Genomic DNA, 20,859 nt, shown 5'->3' with positions numbered 1-20,859 from the left:
GAAAGCAAAGGAAAGAATAAAAAGGCTCTTTGAATTATCCGTCATCCTTTAAGCATTTTAAGCATTGCATATAAAACAAACAAAAAAAAAGTTTTTCTTTATTGCTTTTTATAGTTTTTTTTCTACTACACTTATCCATCCATTTATCCCACCATCGCTCATGAACAAGACATGAAGAAACGGGAACTGCCCACCATTCTCTACCTGAAGGGAGTGACCCACCTGTTTCCAGTTGAGAGTTTGAAGACCTGAAAAGTATTTTAGTTTTCCATACACCAGCAGCCTTAATAACTGCCTTGGGGATGAAATCGTCTGCTTTCTTCAAATGCACAAATTACACGAGGTTTGCACAAGGAAATCCTCTTGACCCATCCAACGACTGTGCATTGGTGAAGATCTGGTCCGCTGTCAGGATGAAAGCTTCACAAGATACAAATTCTGAAAGTAGAAGAAGGCAAAGTCTTGATCTAGCTTTGTGCTTTCCGAGTTTCTTTTTGGTGAATATTTTGCTGTGTTTTTTTTATTTTCAGTCTGTCTTAAATATTTCTCTATGCATGCTTTTGTACAGGTGTTGCCAAGGAAACTGGATTGGATTATCTTCCAACACTGTAATGAGTTTTGCCTCTTGTTTCATCACTTCACTGTTTGCCAGTTTAGGTCTTTCAAGAAAAATAGAAGCTTAATTCTAATGAAAGACATTAAACAAAGGCAAAGTAAGACGTTAATTAAACGAGATACATTTGATATACAGTGTGGAGTAATTTAGAGACTGGCAAAAAAATTTCAGTTCTGAAGCCAGTCAGTTTTTATAGCCGTTCTCATGCCTGTGTGTACAAAATAAACGGCCATTCATTCATGCATGTACGTCACATTGCATCTGTTCTGACAGTTGAAGCCAGAAATGTACATTACAATCTAATGGCCTCCTAAGCTCAGAAAAAAACCCAAAGTCACCAACTGTCATTAGCAAGCTTTAATTAAAAGATCAGTGCTTGGGAGCATTCAGGGGGTGATGGGGACAGACTGAAAGTTTACAGTCTCATAAGCAACATTATGTAAATCAATTGATGAATGTCTGCGCAGACGCATAAATGTTTCTAATGAGTCCACAGGGAGCTGCTCCACAATGATGCAGTGTTGCTGTGGATGTAGGTCAGGGCTTTGTGTATGGCTCGTTTGGGGCCCTTCTCGTCTGATTTTCCACAAAAGTGCAGTTATTTATTCATTAAAAAAAAAAAATCTATTTTATGTTTTTGAATTGAAAACTGAACCAGTCACTTTGCTCCTGTTGTTTTGTTTTTATGGATTAGCAGGTCAGGGTTGTGTGATTGATCCATCACAAAACAAAAATCTCCAGTAGGGAAATTTTTGCAGAGACACAGAAGCAGGAGCGGGCGGTTGTGTCTTGGTATGGTCAGTATTTCTCTGTGCATTCCCCAGCATGTAATGAGTTGGCACATGTTCAGCAATGATGTAACTGTTCCCCCTGCAGACAGCTCACAGTTAGAGAGAGTGGGGCCACGTAGCCTTCCATACATCCATGGATGAAAAAACAACTCATCTGGTCTGGAGTTATTTCTGTAATCGTGCTGCAGCCGCTCCTCCACTTCTTAAGCTTCTCATGCGTCTTCTCCTTGATCTCGCTGTAGCTTAGGATTACAGTGTTTATCGCTCCTGCACTCTTTTTCTGCTTTGCCTAATACCACACTGGCGGGTTAATTAGCCGTCATCTATTCAACAGTTTGAACCTGGAAGTGTTTTAGGATCTTGACCTTCTCATTCTCAAAGTCACCCACTTTGACGACGGGGACGTCCAGCTCAGAGTTGACACAGATGTTCCTTGGTGGTTCATCCACATTTTATTTGCTAAATGCTGAACTGTTTTCAGAGGTATTTTGTGGGTGTGAATAAGACTGACATAACACTGTCATAAACATGACATAATACCTGTCATGAACATGAAGGAGTCTTTATGAATGTTTGTGACAGTTGTAATGAAGTGTCATTCAGTAAATAATGACACTTTTAGTGCAAAGTTGCTTTAAAAGTTGCATTAAAAGTCCATTAAAAATGCCAACTTTGCATGATTTTGCATGATGAATTTAATGCAAAGTTGGCATTTTTAATGAACTTTCAATGCAACTTTGCATTAAGTGTCATTATTTACTGAATGACACTTCATGACAGCAGTCATATACATTCATAAAGACTCCTTCATGTTCATGACAGCTGTTATGTCATGTTTATGACAGTGTCATGTCAGTCTTATGCACACGCCTTCAAATAAAGTGTTATCAAAACTCTTCAGTTAGAATCATCTTCCTCATTCTCCTACTTAATTATCTTTGTTGGATTTTCTTTGCACTCTGTGGAGCTTTTATGTCTAAATATCTGTGACCTCTATCTCCTCCTTTGCACAAAACAGATCTATTGACAGATTGGAGTTATCATTTAGGTGACTTTCCGGGACCTGCCATGCTCACTGTTTTTATTTGGTAATGGCCTCATCAAGGTCACCACTCTCCATTTTATCAGTATTGCATACATAATTTTCTTAATAACTGATCTTTTGTTAAAACAGGAGTTTCTAAAGGGCAGCTTTATGTTTCTAGAAATATATTTGAATTACAAACTACAGCTTCAGTCTTCAGTAAAGTTTGTGACAGTGTTTTTATGGTCTGTGAGACGAAACAGACTCAAGCAAGCGTCAGGAGTTCCTGGGAGAAAACCTGCCTGACTTGAACTATTTATTTAGTCTCATGTTGGATTTGAGAAAGGAAGTTGCTGTGTGCAAATCCTACAAAATCAATAAACTGGAGGTCTTTGTTCTAGAGGAGTGGCCTAAGATTCCTCCTGAATGGTACCAGAAGCTTGTGCCTGACGTGGAACTGTATTTTCAGGGGCATCTTAACAATGTCTCCTTTTCTTGCTCTAGCCCACCAAATAGTCATTAAAATTGTATATTATGTTTAATTTGGAGAAACCACATGTAGTAGCAGTTGTGTTGAGTTATGAGTAGCTGGATTGAGATTTTTAGTCGATAACCTTCATGGTTTAAATTAAAAAATAAAAACAATTTACCATTTTGTGTAGACTATGTTTTTCTTCTGCTGGACTTGTGTGCGTGCTGCTGACCTGATGATGTTTACTTTAAGGTCAGAACAGTTAATGTGACATTTCACAATTACACAGTAACATACTGATTTAATCTTTTACAGTTCAATCCCCAAACAATCAGCTCAAGTGCAGAAAGTCTTCCTACTTTACGAGATATTACTGATATAATCAGGAAGGTGTTTGTGGTGCCTTGTAACAAACAGATATTGTTTGTTACAAGGCAGTGATGGTGAAATTCTAGCTCTTTTGTACTGAGTCATTATCAACATTTGTCTAAAGTCAGATCTTAAGCTGTGCAGCTACATCTTTACAAACTAATTCATATTGGATATTATGAAGCAGTAGTGAATAAAACAACAGCTTTTAAAAAATGCATAAAATACAAATAATATGACGAAACACACAATTTCACTGAAAAAATGCAGATCATGATTTTAGTCTTATCTTTGGTTCACTGTTATATAATTCTTGGTGCTATAAATACCTGTAGTCATGCATCATGGTCATGAGCTCTGCTGAAATCCTCTAGTATAGGAAACTAAGAGATGAATATCGATTTAACCTGTTTATTATCTCATATTGTTTGTTTGTTTGTTTGCCACCTAAACTTTCTGCAAGATGTCCTCAAGCTGTGTAAGAAATGCCTGCTGACGGGTCGTATTCTTTCTTTTCTGTTGCCTTTATCGTTAGGTCCATTTGGTTATCATGCATATGATATTGAATCATCATTGGATCGCCAAAGGTGGGAGTAGTTAGAAGACTATTTGAGCAGATGCCTGGGTTTTACAATTGTTGAGATTTATAGCAAAAAAACCTGCGTAAAGATTGCATTGTAAATCTGTCACTATAAAGCAGCCAGCCCCAGGTGTTTTCAGCTACTTCTCTTATCATTTTTAAAATATTTTATTTTGCGCACAGACCTTCATGGGTATTCTGAAGTGTTTGAGCAATACCAGAAACTCATAGGCAATACAGAGAGCTTTACTCTTTGACTTTAACCTCACACATCTGAAAGGGTGCGCTTTGTTCAGACAGAATACATTTCTGATCGCAATAACTAATGTCACCATGTTTCTACAGATGAAGAAATGCTTGATTCTCTGAACTATTCATATTCAAAGTTGACATTCGGTGCTCAGGAAAAATAAGGAGGTTGTGTTTAAAGTTACTCCTTTTCAAACATAAAACATTTCCATATATGGATGATGATTTTAGCTCACTTTACATGTTTTTGCTGAAAATATTATTGTTTGCTTGACAAGGAACACTCTTTTAAAAGACTTTCATCCACTAATTGCGTGGCCACGTCTTTGCAAAATATAAAAAGAAAGTTTTAGTGAAGACCTGAGATACAAAAACCATCACTACGGATTATGAGACTGAGCTCTGAGTGGATTTTGAACCTTTATGTAACTTTTAGGGGCTGCATGGCCAAAAACAACTGGAAACTAAAACTTTATAAAAAAAATGATGACATTTGCCCATTGAGAGGCAGTAACAAGTATAGTATGAAATATTGTGTGGAATACATTTTAGTAGTGATAGAAACATATTTAAATAATTATTACACATATTAACTTTTTACATAAGGTAACATAATTGGATCATACTATTTCCAGCTTTAATCCTTGTTTGGATGCAGAAGTCTTGTTGGGAAAAGTTTCAGTAAAAGTTTCAGAAAGCTGTCATTCAAAGCCGTTAACTATTGGTATAAAATTAGCCTTAATTTTAAATTAGATAACATAAAAACAGGAGCACTGGCAGAACCGCCCCATCTCATTCAGAGTTTCAAATTTGATCTATACCTTTTAAAAAAATCAAAAAGGAGGCTTCTGGACTAATTTAACTTATTTTCTGAATCCTCTTCCAGTTTCCCATCACAGCAGAGTCTTCTGCGTCGTTGGTTTAGGGAATAGTAACGTTGTCTGATTTGTGTTTTCCTTCACCTCCTAAACAAGCAGCAGTGGAGATGGGCTCCCAAGAGACACTGGTGCAATTTTATATGGGAATGTTACTGAATAAACAGGTTACCTTGCCTTGTAGATTCACATCATAAACACATGGTTGTGACAAAACATGATATGCTCAGTGTTCTCTCTGCTGCTTGTTTTTCTCTCGCTTCCCGTCCTGAGATTTCCACCTTGATGTGGAATTCACAGCTGAATAGATTAGAATAAGAAATGCCCAAGCTGGGACCTGCTGTGTTGATGTGGGCTTTGTGCTCCAGTTTCTATTCTCCCGCCACACACACGCACACACACACACACACACACACACACACACACACGCACACACACACACGCACACACCCCCACACACACATACACACACACACACACACATGCACACACACACCCATTTCCCATAATTAAATTGGGAATAAGTTCTTTTCTTTGGATTCTTGGTTGTTTCGTTGTACAGTGGCTTTCAAACGTCTATTCGCCGCTGTTGAATTTTGAAATCATGATGAATATATTTCAAATATTTCTCTACTTTCATTGTGACATATTCAGTTAATTAAAATATATTGCTGAACTGAAGAGCTCCTCTTTATTATTGTTGCATCCTAAGTGCACAAAAGAGCTTCATCAGAGATCCTTCCTCCCAGCAGCTGTTAGACTCTATGATCATCGTCGCTCCCAAAAAACTCAATAAGTGCTTAAATGCCTGATTGTAAGTTTTACTCATTTTAAACAACATTTCTGCTGGTATTTGAACATCTTTGTTGCTTGCACAGTTTTTATATAAATAGTCTGTCGTTTTAATGCAGAAATACATATGCTCATATTTTTTTCAGACACAAAGATGGATGATGGGTCTGAATTTAAGACTAAATGCTGAATTAAACAACCACAATGTTAAAGTTTATTGATTTTTTTTTTTATTATAATTTTGTCCCAGAGTGGTTTCCATTGAATATGTGCATACATGTCATGGTAAAGGTAGAGGAAGTTTGGAAATGAGTTTTTTTTTAATAACAGTAAAGGGTGAGAAGCTTGTATAATAATTGTAACTGTATAATTGTGTGTAATTGTGCTATTTGTGTATGTACATAAAGGTATAAAGTGAATGCTAGAAAAAAAAGATAAAATCTGATAAAATAGAGATTTACATTTTTATTAAATAACACACATATGACCACCTCCTTATTGACAAAAGATGATTTAGGTGGGGAAAAACACATTTAGGCAAAAAATGACTTTGACAATTATTCTGTGTTGGATCTGGAGCTTAAACAGCTCCCACTTTATAAAGAAGCAGTATTTCCATGGTGACTATTCGCGTTGCTTAGTGATCGTTGCCGGCTTCTCCCTTTTTTCTTCAGAGTGAGTAAAAATCCTCGAGATTAGTCTCCTTGGTGAATGCTTTCTGTTGTCACTGTTTCACCATCTTTTGTTTAATCAGACATTTTCCGCTGGGATATGAATCTCTGTTTCAGAGTACGAAAGATAAGCGTGAGTAATGATCATCTTAAGTCCCAGCCAACATTTTAAGCTGCCACATACTCAGACAGACACTCTCTCACAAGGGTCTGTTAAATGAATTAGACTTTGTGAGACACATATTGTCTCTGGTGTTTGACTGCATTCATCAGCCTAATCCCAAAATGATCCAAACACCACAGAATTAAGTCCAGAAACAAAACCCTTCCAAAAATGCTATTACATTTAATTATAAATTGAAATCCATATCCTAAATCAACACTGAATATTTTATTCCACACACTGGATGAACAATGTCTAAAGCTTACAGATGAATCACCAGTACTCAAGCCACAAAACAGGCCATTTAAATTCACGCTCTCATATTTCTCTCCTTTCCACCAGTGAGGTGATCCTTTCCAACATTGACGTGGCTCTCGCCGGCAACTGGGAGTGTCTGGTGACCAGTTCCAGAGGAAACGCATCTCAGCACATGGAAATAGTTGTGGTGGAGACTTCTGCCCCGTACTGCCCTACAGACAGAGTCTCCAACAACAAAGGGGATTTCAGGTGAGTCTGCATGGGCTTATCTTAAAATGCAACATGTCAAATTGTTTATTGATGGTTTTATTCAGCTTCTTATAGATGAACATGTCTGTTTTCAGTTTGAGTGCCTACACTGAAAAGAAGGGCAGCTACATGTTAAATTTGGTCTTTTTCTGGTGTCTTCTTGTTCATAATGATTCGAAAGTTAATTCAGTTTTGAGTTTTTGTTTTGCATATCAGGTCTAGTGGATTGACTCTGTGTCATTACCTAAATAGTCCAGAAAGGACAAATCAAAAACAGCTTCTTAATCTGTCCTTCCACCTTTTTCAGGTTATCGTAAACATCCAAATGAAAGGATCCAAAGTCAAATAATTCAAATGTACTTATATAGCCCACTTACACTCAGTACACAGGGTAAAAAGAAACACAGAGCAGCAAAGGTATATGCAGAAACAGCTTGTAAATACGGATAAAATTAGCTTTTTTATTTTAAAACAGATGAATGAGTGTAAAAATCTGTAAAAACAATAAATAATAAATAAAAAATCGCAGAAAGCAGAGGTAGAGCGTTAGGAGCAGCAGCCCAAAAAGCTCCCTCACTCCTTGTTTTTAATTTCAAAGCTGGGATTTTCACCGACAGCTGAGATGATGACTCCAGCAACAGCTCAAAACTTTAACTGTGTTCTGAAAATCTGCAGGAATCCAGTGTAGAGGGTCAAGTTACAGCATTACACATCAATTTCAGCCAGTTAGTGGATTTAACCATTTATGTTAATTTACCTCTGCTTAAATCATCAGACAAAACCAACAAGGAGGAATTAACTACTGAAATGTTTTTTTGGGGGTTTTTTTCAGCTTAAAATACTGTATCAAGAAACAAACCTAGATTTCTGACAGCAGAGAGGTCATGTGAGGTCAGCAGACCTAAATGTGGTAATCACATAAATATCATTCCTGTATTTTAATGAACACTTTAAAAGTTTTGATTCAGGATTTATTGTCATTAAAACAGTTGTAATGTCCCGTTTCACTTTCAGTGGGAGGTCAATTTGATCACCATATTTAAAGTTGTTAAAAAGCCTAAATATAATATTCAAAGATTAACCCAAAGGCAGCAAATTCATAGAAAAAAGAAAAGGGCCTAGACTGGATCCCTGTGGGACAATATACTGACCTGGATGGACAGAACAATCCTTTAATTCTGTATATAACTGGAACTTTTTAATCCCTGCAAACAGCTCAACATGTGAGCCAAAACTGCCAAATGATTTTTAAAAGATGCCAAAGCACCAGGACAGCAGCGTTTCTCTGTATTCTGCAGCTAAAAGTATCAAAAACATAAGTATTTTGATACTTATGTAAGCTGGAACAACAACAATAAAAGCCTTAAGAGAGTATGTTCGACTTTTCAGTTACAAAGTGCCAACAAAGAGCAAACAACACAGAATATTAAAGAAACCCTGATGCCAATTTGGTCTTGGAAGTTTAGTTTAACAACAACGTAAATCTAAATGACTAAATTGGTCTATTATCATTTTTGAAGCTTTGCCAAAATAAAGAATTTCCCGTCAACGCACGACACAGAAAAACTAGTTTGTGGTTTTTATTTTCTGTAGATTAGATTAATGAATTTGCACTCAAGATGTTGTAGCATCATCCAAAATGCTGCGGTCAGAGTCCTGACCAACACCAGAATCAGGTCACACCAATCAGCAGGTTCTTACTGATGCCGTCTCCTTTAAATCCCGACTGAAAACCAGAGTTGTGTTCAGCTCATTGTGATCTAAAAACCTCCATGTTAAACCTTTTGCACCATCACTGATCAGCGATTGAAGAGGGAGATTAAAAACAACCTGCTATGCTTTTACAGAGCTTAATCATTTCTTGAATTCCTCTATTTTTTAACTACTTGTTGAAAAATAACAATTTTCATTCAAAGTTGTCAAGAATTTGATATATTGAAATCAGTTTTTAAGCAAGACTAAGATCATTTTTGTCATTTCAATGTCCTGTAAATCGCCTTGTGTATGAATACTGCCATTCAAATGACTTTGCCTATTTATTACACATTTATTGTATCAGACTCAAAATAGAGTAGCTGTAAAAACAATCCTTTCCTAGAAACTTAAGTGTACAACTTGTTCTGTGTAATTAGCAGTATTGGGCAGTAATCACTGGCTTTAAAAGCTCTTACTAGGAGCTTTTAAAGCTCCTAGTAAAGCTTCAAAGCTTCAAAATAAGGCTCTAGTTTAACCTCATTATGAATAATTCCTCCAGAAATTCCTCCATATGCAATGTGATTTATCACCAGAAATTATTTTTAAATCACACCACTCACTTGCTCTGTTATTACGTTTATAGTTACTGTGGAATTGAGGCTCTTGAGTCTTTTTCCTGGTTCCCCGTTTCTTTTTGTTTGTTTTATTTTCAGCCTGAAATCTCGTCTCATTAGTATTAAATGCAAGCCCCAAAGTCAGATAGTCTAGCTTTTCAGATTATGAGACCCAAATGAGACCTCTTGTCTCCATGAACCAACATGTCTCCCTCTACCCATCCTGCTTTTCTGTGCCGTCCACCCCAACCTTGTAATGATGCACACTCTTTCACACCGTCTGCCTCTCTCTTTCATGCGGCCGTGTTGTTGTCATGTACTGTATGTTCCCTTGTAGATGCTCTACTTTACTGCCCACTTTCCGAACAGCCAGCTTCAAGGCTTTGTCTTTGACAGAGCATTGGAGTAATGGGCTGGAAAATGAGCCTGTTTTTTTTTGTAGGGGTGAAATTAATGCCATTTATTACCAAGTAGCTCCTGCTCCAGCTCCAGCACCAGCAATATGAATGAAAAGAGCAAAAGGGGAGAGCGGGTAGTGAGATGCCATGTCTCTAACCTCTGAACGGATTACTCGCCACCTAAGCACCCTGCTTTAATTTTAATTTAGATTAAGTCAAAGTGTGTCGACAGTAAGCACTACGTGACATATTTTCTGTGGTAGACTTTTTAAGTAGCTGTGAGCAGAAAACCAGAAAATGTGCAGCAAGCGATTTTCTTTTAGGTGATTTCAGTCATTACAAAGCATCTGTTTCCAAATGCTACAGTGATTGGAAATGTTACAATCTGCAGTTCTAAACTCTTTGAAATCGTTTATGAATTTATAATTGTCTTTTTGGGAGATCAATTGATTATGTAAAATACTAGTTTTTTAAAAACAATTTGTATTTATCGTGACTCTTCATTAGTCCACACAAGCTCAAATATATACATGTACTTCTGCAGATATTTGGTTAAATATTTCTTTAAAAAATTGCATGTTAGCATCAGAAATGATGGGTCTTTTTGAATTTGTTGGATTCCTGGTACGGAAGTGGCTTTTCAGCACCGTCCATAAATAGAGATGAGGTCAGAGTAACTTGTTAGCTTTATGTATTGATTTCTAACCAGTTTTTAGACCTAAGTTTGGGGGCAGTGCATTGTCTGAACCCCAAACTGTGTCAATTCCGATTTTTTGACAATTACGATATTTTTGCTGGGGCCGTTCACACTGCCAGTAATGGCGACCTGCATGTGTTCTGCAGTCTGAACGGGCAAACGACCTGAAAGTGTCCCGCATGCGCAGTAGAGGGCGCAACAGCGTCAACGTTCTCAGTGTTCTGCCAACCGCCATAAAAAGAAGAAGAGCTCAGTGTTTGCGGAAGTTAACATGGAGGCTAACGGTGGAGCTTAGCTCACATATTTGAAGTTGTTGTCCAACCGGAGCAGCATATTAACAACTTAATCCTGATTATTGTCCATCATGGTTGTTGTTTTTCTTCCCACTTGCGTTTATCAGGATGCAGAATAGTGAGATTTGTTGAGAATCAGTGACGTTTAGTTATGATGAATGCGACCAAAACACTAGGTCGCATTTGAATCGGATACGTATCGGATATGGATCACATTCGAAAAAGAATCCGACCTGTGCTGTTCACACTGCCATGAAAAGATCGGATACAGGTCGCATTACATCAAAAAAATCGGAATTGGGTCACTTCAGACTGCAGTGTGAACGCACCGGTCATCCGGCTATTTGATATGAAGTTATACAATTTAGAGGTATTTCTCCTTCATCATCATTCCATTCACTTTGTACAATGCCCTACTACTTGCTGCAGGGAAGCAGACTCCTAGCATGATGCTACCAACAACATGTTACCAACAAATTACTTTTGGAGTAAAACAGCATAACATTAAGTTTCTTCTTGTCTGCTGTTAAAGCCCTGAACTATAGTGTGGCTAAAATGTTTGGATTACATTAAAATAGTAAATCAATGCCAGAAAACCAGCAGGTTTTAATGGATCCTGCCAACTGTGTCATAAGTTATGGGCAAGTATCCAATCAGAATGAAGTTAGAAGCTGGTTGGTGGCTAAAAGGATGAAGTTTCTTCTTATTTTGTTGCTACTTATCCAAATGTTAGTTGTGTGTCTACTTTTCAGCATGTTTGCTTAGCTTTCTGATACTGAGTGTAAATGGATTTCTGACTGTAACTACAGATGCTTTGCTGGTTTCGTACTGTGAACAAAACTTTATTTGGCCCAACACTAACAGACAGTGCCCAGAAAATGATCCATTTGCCTGATAAGCCAATCTGACTCCACGTCCAGGTTGGTCAGCAGAGCAGCGCTGTGTGCTGCGCTGTGATGACATTATTGAGAAAGTCTAATTTCTTGCTCCAGAGGAGATTTTATTGAACTTTGCATGGTCATCAAAACAACAGTAATGTGAGAAATCGGTTTTAAGTGGAATTGGGTTGTTACATCCGAGACACATTCACTGACATTTACCATCCTCTACTTTGCTGCACATTAAAGTGTTGTGCATGCATGCAAAAATGTTAGGTCCACACTCAGATCAATCTCCTTATTATTTGGATCTATTAGAAAAGCAGTACATGCAGGGTTTTTGAAAATAGTGTGAAAGGTTTTCAGAAAGATCTTCCACACACACGGAGAAAGTTACACAGCTGTCTCACTTTGTGACAATGGCAAATGTTTTTAAAGTCATTTATCAGAATCTGCTGCAATAAAATATTTAATGCAAAAATATATGATTTATAGGAGTGTCTTAAGTAGAAAATGAAACTTAACTTCTAAATCTCAGGTTAATATGTTTCAGCATAATTTCATTCAATGATGTATTTTTGGGGCCAGATGGCCGAAGACTCTGGCCGGGATTCTGGCTTTCCTGCCGTGCGCTCCTGCAACCTTTGGTTCTGCCCCCGGCCCGGCTGGCAGCGCTGCCCAGCGCTCCGGCCAGCGGGAGAAGAAAGCGTGGCGACGATGCGATCGCGCTGGGCGGTGGGCTGAAGAGGACTACACTCAGTGCCCGTATGCTAGTGAGCTGACCCGCGTGCTGCATCAGCTCACTCAGGTATGGCGGCTCATAAAGGAACCAAATTGCTTTTTTTTGTTCATGTTGATTTTTTTTTTACTTGCTTGCTTTGTTTTAAACAGCAAAGAGGTACATCTCAATAAATTAGAATATCACCAAGCACATTTTATTTTAGTGGTTCAATTCAAATTCAGATATAATAATTATTCAGAGTAATACATTTTAAGTGCATGTTTGTTTTGTTTTTTTGTTTGTTTAAAATTGCCTATTATTAAAAAGATTTTTAATGTAAAAATGTTATTTTATGGCATGAAGTTGGCTTCCCCACCTTATTCAAAGCAAAGGTGTCAAAAGTTTGTGCAGCTAAAACTTCTGTTTGTGCCGCTATAATTTTAATGATAAATGTTTCCACAGGTCATGGAAGGTCAACCTGTCCACCAGGGTAGTAACAACATGGGTAGCTTTTTTGGACTTTTATCAAATTCTAAGTCCATAAAGCTGATTCTAAATTAACTTTAACCATAATATTCTAATTTATTGAGATGTACTTATAGTCCTGAAATGAAATGCTGCAAAACATTACTGTTAAAATAGTTGAAAACTGTCAGTCTGGCTCTTTTAACCTAACATCGTCTCTAAATATCACTTCTTATTTCAGATACCGATTAATATCAGCAATTCCCAGCCTCTGGGTCAGCAGTTAGTGGCTTTCACCAGCAGGGCTGCTGACTTTACTGACGTTATGGACGTCATCTTCGTCACTCACCTTGTGGAAAGACTAACAAGACTGCTGGAGAAAAAAAGAGATGTAAGAGTGAAGGTTTACTTCTCTGTAAGAAAGTGCAGTTTTTACCCTAAATGAACTCTGGATTCCAGAGGCAACAGGAAGGTTTTATATCAAGCTAAAGGTTAATTACGCAGTAGGAACAGTGCTGAGGCTAGCAAGTTAGAAGAATCTGTATTTGTTTTCACTTGCAGGGTTAATCAGCATAGTTCACTTCAGTGGAGATATTATTAGAAGATACTTAGTGTCCTTTTATACCAAGGACAATGCACAAGAGACCATCGTCATTGAGCCAATAAAAAAATAGTCAAATGAAGCAACAATGAAATATATAATGAGTAAATAGCAAACCGCCATCCCAAAGCAGCGATTAAGCGCCTTTGGAGCTGCTAATCTAAATTAAATCTCTCTTTTATGAATGAAGACACCATTGTCTACTTCGCAGTTCTGACTGGGGTTATAAATGTACCTGTTGGAGGAGATTTATTTGATGTTAACGGTGTGTGTGTGTTTGAATAATTGTGTCTGCACTTACCTATTTCCTTGCAAAAGCGCCTGTTTTGCCTCCGCATCGCCAAAAACACGATTTATTTTTATTAGAAATGTATGTGACAAAAAAAAGTAATGCATCATTGTAAAATGGAACAAAAATATACAGTGATGTCCATTTGTAGCTCCTCTAAATCTGTTCATTGTAGAGTGTTGTAATTACAGTTTGGTATGTTTTCACCAACTTTCAACATTTAGTCAATCCCTCAGTATGAGAGATTGCTGGAAAAGTCAACAACCCAATGCAAACGGCTTTCAGCTGTTGCCATACGCTCATCCAGGAGGAGCGAATGCTGCGAATCAGTGGCTTGATAAAATCTGCTGAGTTTCCTTGGATAGAAAACCTTTTAAGCCATTTGAATAATAAACTGAACATGACTGCATTGTTTAATCAGTCTGAGATACTTAACTTGGAATATATTTCATTAGATTTAATTGTCTTTAGACAGCATGTGTTGTAAATTAGCAGTTAATAAATAAACCTATTTGAATGAAATTGCCACCATCTGAATGTTTAATGGTAGGGATGTCACTTTTCCAGTAAAAGCGCAGACCAAAGGTTTAAACTCCAAACTGGGCTTCTTCTGGCTTTTCTTCAACAGATTCTCCCATTCATACTTTTTGTTCACTAATCTCCTCTGACAAACTACAATAACTCTTTGAAGATGCAACAAAATGTAATTTCCCTTTGGGATCAATAAAGTATTTTTGAATTTGAAACTTCTGCGGTCTTCACAGAACAGCTGAATTTATACTACGACACAAACTTCTGAAATCAGCTGCCTGTATTGGATTTTGTTTAAGGATACTGAATACAAATGGATGCCACACTTTTCAGAGTGTACTTTATAAACATGGAAAACCATTTTGTTCCCCTTTTATAGATAATGTAGTAGAGTTGGCGTCGCTCCATCACATAAAATCCTTTAGAAAACACACTGAATTTTGTGTTTGTGACGTTACAACATGGGAAACCCAACGAGCTAGAAATGCTTTTCAATCATGGTGTGTAAATGTGGCTGCTTGTCTTTGTGCAGCTGGGGGACTACATCTCAGGCATAGCCAGCAACATGATGCTGGTGGAGGAGCACATCCTGTGGATGGCGCAGAACGAGGCCAGAGCCTGCACGCGGATCGTCCAGTGTGTGGAGCGCATTGCCGACTTGGCGCTGACGGAAGACAATCGGGTCATTTCTAAGGTGCGTTACAGCTCAGGTCAGAGAGAGGTTAGATTTCCTTTCTAAATATCTCACTGCTTTGCTTGCTCTTTTGTCTCAGAATAATGAAGTCTAGATGGGGTTTAATCAGAGAAGTAGAGTAATGAAACACAAAGATAAATTGCTTCCTCCCATTGTTTCATCTTGCCTCTGCCTATTCTCTCCTCCTGGCTGTCACTGGGGATAAAAGCATCTGCAAAATGATTAATATAAAATCTCTGCTCCTCTTCTTTCTTTCTCTTTCTCCCCCCAATCCTCTGCTCTCCTGAACGTTTGGGGGATTTTCCATAGGTGTCTGCTAACATAGCTCTGGAGGCTTTTCTGATCAAGCCGTCAAACTTTCTTGGTTTGTCCTGCACGGCGCTCGAGCAGACGCCCACGTCCACCAGCCTGTCCGTCCCGCACAGCCACTCCTACCGCGACAAGGACAAACACGGAGAGCCGGAGGCCGCAGGAGAGTCGTTGCTCAGTTTCAAATGCCACACTGTCAACAACAGCGGCTCGCCAGCCAGTCAACTCAGCAAGGTAAGACGAGCAAATAAGCAGTGTGAAAATGTGTAAAATGTCCCAGTTGCTCCATTGCTTGGTGTAATGTATCAAAGGAATCAGGAAGTGACATGGTTTGTGTGATTTTTGACCACAGAGCAGAAGGCTGTTTGACAAGCTGGAACCTTGTTTTGTATGCCGTAGATCATCTCGGGGTTGCTCTTGGGTCAGTCCTTTCATACAAGTCAGCAGCTTGGGAGTTTGTGTATGAGAATCAATCTTCAGTGATGGATATGATGGCCTTGTGTTCTTGTCGCTTTATATCAGCGCCACCATGGCCCCAGTTGTGGCTGTCCCAAATGACAAATAGATGCATCTGCAGCAGGCGGGCCAAGCAGTTTTATCCCCTGGATCACCTAAAACAATACTAAATAAAAGCTGGCATCCACTTGTTATTTATTTCATAGAAAAAAAAAACAAACAATCATTATGTATGGTTTTTAAACGGCTTTTTAGTTGTGTGTGTTTGATTTCCTTCTGCTTTTGTCTGACGGTGTGAAATCCCTCTGGTCTTATCAGCGTTTTCAGGGCTACTTGTAGCTCCAGGCTGTGGAAAACTTCTATTTACGTAGAAGACTGCAAAGGTCGCACACTCAAAAATCATAGTTGGGCTGGCTTTAAAGAATGTAGAAGAATATTATTAAATCAGTAGTTGGCTTTACTTTAGACCAGTGGTTCTTAACCTGGGTTCGATCGAACCCCAGGGAATAAGAAGGGTTCGGTGAATGCGCATATGCAACTGGGGGGTTCGGTACCTCAAAAAAGGTTAAGAACCACTGCTTTAGACGTGTTCATCAAATGTGATGTTATGGTCATGATTGTTCCTCCTGCCAAAAGCTTACATGCTCTCATCATTGGCATATTTTTAGCTATTAATTATGTTTTTAAGCAGGTCTTTTGGGAGAGCACTAACAATAAAACAACTTGCATAACTTTAAAAACAAAACTTAGGTACAAGATATTTAAGTGTATTGTAATTATTTTTCTCATGTCTAACAGCTAAAATACATCAATATTATTTGGATAAATATCTCAGGTTTTTGGCGCTATTAATAATTTTCTGAGATAACTCTCCCTCTTAGTCTCATTTCAGTCCTGAAACAAGCATTGTTGAAAATATAAGTAGCTAACAGCTAACTTTTAGCTTGTTTTATCCATCCAGTGTCCAGTCTTTTGTGTGTTTGAGATCGTTGCCACGTCGAAACATCCAAATTCATCTCAATTTCAGCCGGGTACTCCGGTTTCCTCCCACAGTCCAAAAACATGACTGTCAGGTTAATTGGCCTCTCCAAATTGCCCCTATGTGTGAGTGTGTGTGTGCATGGTTGTTTGTCCTGTGTGTCTCTGTGTTGCCCTGCGACAGACTGGTGACCTGTCCAGGTGACCCCGCCTCTCGCCCGGAACGTTAGCTGGAGAGGCACCAGCAACCCTCCCGACCCCACTGAGGGACAAGGGTGTAAGAAAATGGATGGATGGATGGATAGTTGTGATTTGAAGTGAGGTTGATGGTTAGTCCTCCGTCTAGATTACTCCATCCAGTTTTTGCAGTGCACCAGTTCACTGACAGCTAAACAAACCACTCAGCTGATCACCATGTGTGGCAACTGGTGTTGTGTTGCTTTACCTCGACTCCTCCAAGTATCGTTCCTGACATTCTGCCAGATCGCTCCCTGCCCCACTTAATCATGAAACCTTTCTCCAGAGAGCATTAAAACAATAAATTATAACCTGTCCATTCAACATTAACTTAAAAATAAAAACGTATTGTCACTGTATATTGTTGATTCATATTACCCCATTAAAAGATGACTGATCCTCACATTTAATGACATCAGTGTCTGGGCTGAGTGGATTAAAACTCCAGACTGTCGCTGTTTGTCTGACTCTGTTTGCCATATCACCGTCTTGCCTTTTTTATGGTTCTGGCTGAATGTTTTATTCTGGTGTGATACTGCATAAATATTTTGGATCAACTCCTGATGTGATGCCTTGTTGAATAACAAATAAAAATTCAAATACATGCACAGAGCATTCCAAGTTTTGCATACTTACTGAAATCAGAAAAAAGGATGATGTGAAGCAAATACGTAATTTAGGAAACACAGACACGATATCTTGCTGTCAGCACCTGAATGATTTTGACAGAACTTTGTACAATCTCATCATAAATGATCCGCTGAGTAAGCAATCATAGACATGCTACATACTTGGATCGCTGACTCTCAATTTTAATTTTTTCTTGTTAAAAATGGTAACCTTATTTACAGTCTTTTCACTTTTAACTAGTGATTTGTCACCATGCAGATATGTTACTATATGAGCTGCATAGTCCAAACTACAGCAAGTTTTCAAAGGTGTCTGTTTTTAAAAGTCTGCTTTTAAATCTACTCCAGATGTTATTTCATGACCCTAAACAGGATGTTTATGCTTAAGTGTTTCCATCGTTGCTGAATTAAAACAAGTGATCTAACAGAGTCTATTAATGCTGCATTATGCCTCGTTTGCACTGAGAAGTATGGCACAGATGGGTGTGATTTTGTATGCTATCGTGTCTGTTTTTATCATAAAAGTGGCATAAGAGGACAACAACACTGAAAAATGATATTTACTCTCCAAAGAAAACTGGAATTTTAGAGCTAGATGTAATCTTTTGTGAAATTTCTGATCTTGACATCTCTTCAAGCTATGAAAATTTTCCATTTGAAGTGTAAAAGCGGCGAGTGCAAACACACGTCAAATTAAATACTTTATTTCAACTGGGACAAATCCCTACATGCAGTGTTGGCGAATGCAACAAACACAGCGAGAGACGGGAAACAGAATATTCTAAGTGATGCTGAAAACAAATGATCCGACTGAAAGCAAATGCATTATGGGAATCACTTCTAGATGTGAGGTGTCAGGAGATCAAATGTAGTTCTAGCAGCTGTTAATGAATGGCAGTGAAAGCCTGTTGAGTTAAAGTTATCATCATTTTCCTTCACCAGAAAGGATGCACGGTTATTCAGAGCATTCATTGTTGTGCACGATAAAAACACTGGGAATCACTTATCAGAAACAGATTGAAATGCTTCTAAGGAGCAGTCAAAGACGCGCGCTCCCATGTGTCTCATCAGTCGACTTGTCTACCACTGCTCAGTTTAACAGCTCACAGTGAAGACTCCTGTACGCACACAGCTCTGCAGCTTGTTAACGAGGAGGTGATAGCATGTCGGAAAAGATCCCAGTTGAGTTCATGGGATGAGCTAATCGGGATGCTAAATTACCAATAACTTAACATTCCCTGTTTTTGTGTAGTGACAGATAGATTAGGTTGTGTAACCGTGTTGCTGTGTGTTGCAGATTTCTGCCCAGGTTCCTCTTGAAATGAGTTTTACCTGGTTAAATTAAGGAGTGATAGACAAACAAACACAGACTGACATGACCGTCACTTCACTTTGACTCCAAGACGTTATATCTCATACCAAACAGTACCTCCTGCCATTCATGTCATTTCCTTGTTTCTATAAGCAGCACATTTCATCTAATGTGCTTGTGGATGAAAAGTGAAAACATGCAAACAGTCATATTTGCCTGCTTTTCTTCTGTGACATCAGAACTATGTGCAACCCAGAACGATAATATTAAGAAAACTAAAAGTTAAAAGTCCAGATGTTGTGTTCCACTTTGTTTTGCACAGCGAATCTGATGCTGATGTCAGCTAAACATCTGGTGACAGTAATGTTTTCCAGTCCAGAGCAGACATACTCCAACATTTATTGTTCCTTTGGCGAGGGTGTTGTGTAATTCAGCAACAATGATAAACCACACAGTTTATATATAATAGTTTTATTCAGAACTGTGCAATAAATCATGTCATAACCACGAAGCGACATCAGTGTGTGGAACATTGCAGTGTGTGGTAGACACCTTACTTTTTCTTCATCACGTTCCTCAACACTCTTTGTGAGCTTTAGCATATCGCCTGCTAAAAATACTGTCATAATATTGTGAGTAAAAGGCAGCAAAGTAGATCCAACTGCTGCAAAATGTTATTGATATGCAGACTTTGCATGAATAATCCTACTTAATTTTGCTTTCAACAGTACTTTGCTATCCCCCACAGATATTGCTATGACAGTTGCAGTTTAATAGGTTGTGGATATTGACTGGTTGTGTTGGTTTGTATTTAGTTCAACTCTCTGTGTTCTTTGTATCTTTTTTTCTGTGTCTTTGCTTCCTGCACTCACTGACTGTCCCTCATCTCCTCATTAACTCACCTGTTTAGCATTCCAGCAATCAAGCTCCCCAGCATAAATGTTAGTTGTTTTTTCTCAGTAGGTGTTGCAGCCATCATGTGTTCCTCTTGTTGTTTATTAGTTTAAATTTTCAATAAATTTCTTGTTAGCTTTTGAATTTCTCTGTTTTAAGTAAAAACTGTTGCCATTACTGACAACCTCATAACGATCCCAGTGAGTCTGTGCTGCACAGATGCTCTCCTGTTTTTTTTTTTTTTATTCTTCTGTTGTAACTTAAAATGTTCCTGTTTTTGTTGTAGTGTGTAAAACTCCCCCTTATTTCTCATCTTGGGTCAGAGCAGCTGTTTGTTTTTTCATTAGCATAGAATATGTTAGTTTCTCAGATCAGTTGAAAGCAGCATGAAATCAGTTATCTGTAACTCAAAATGCATTTAAATAGTTTTTTTTTAGAATGAAAACAAATCTTTTCTAATAGTAAAAGGGTAACTACAGTATATTTTGAAGGGAAGCTTTTAGAAAAAGCACAGCTGTGCATCAACTCTTCTGTCACAAACTATTTCCTCTCTTTGTGTGTAACTGATTGCCTGGATGAGTGATCTATCTCCAATCTGGCAAACACTTACCTCTTTTTAAAATCCTTTTTATGTCCAATTGCACTTAGACTTGCAGCATACGGCCCTGCTGATTGACACCTTTCCAAAAAGTGCCAACGTTATACATTATATCGTTCAGACATTAATCCTTGTGGCTTTATGTAATTTGTTCTATATGATTATATGATTATATATGTTATATATGTTATATATATATAATTCCCTTCTCACCCTCCGCGGGTGGTCTATTTCATCCTCTGAGCTCAGGTCCTCTACCAGAGGCCTGGGAGCTTGAGGGTTCTGCGCAGTATCTTGGCTGTGCCTAGAACTGCACATTTCTGGACTGAGATGTCTGATGTTGTTCCTGGGATCTGTTTGAGCCACTGCTCCAGTTTGGGGGTGACTGCCCCGAGGGCCCCGATGACCACAGGCACCACTGTGGTCTTCACCTTCCAGGTCTTTTCCAGTTCCTCCCTGAG

The 20,859-nt window shown here is 38.4% G+C and overlaps 1 protein-coding gene across 1 annotated transcript in view; it reads left to right on the top strand.

Moving 5' to 3' along the window:
• adgra1b (adhesion G protein-coupled receptor A1b) overlaps positions 1-20,859 on the top strand; it is a 186,124-nt gene that overhangs the window by 51,275 nt on the left and 113,990 nt on the right. The window contains exons 8-12 of the mRNA XM_008429975.2: positions 6,945-7,109; positions 12,273-12,492; positions 13,112-13,261; positions 14,824-14,985; positions 15,295-15,528. Of these exons, the coding sequence (XP_008428197.1) occupies positions 6,945-7,109; positions 12,273-12,492; positions 13,112-13,261; positions 14,824-14,985; positions 15,295-15,528 (931 nt within the window). The remainder of the gene's footprint in view (positions 1-6,944; positions 7,110-12,272; positions 12,493-13,111; positions 13,262-14,823; positions 14,986-15,294; positions 15,529-20,859) is intronic.

Source organism: Poecilia reticulata, linkage group LG15, assembly GCF_000633615.1.
Source record: "Poecilia reticulata strain Guanapo linkage group LG15, Guppy_female_1.0+MT, whole genome shotgun sequence".
Classification (NCBI taxonomy): domain Eukaryota; kingdom Metazoa; phylum Chordata; class Actinopteri; order Cyprinodontiformes; family Poeciliidae; genus Poecilia; species Poecilia reticulata.
The sequence above is the reverse complement of the archived record's forward strand: the minus strand, read 5'-3'. Positions and strand labels throughout refer to the sequence as shown.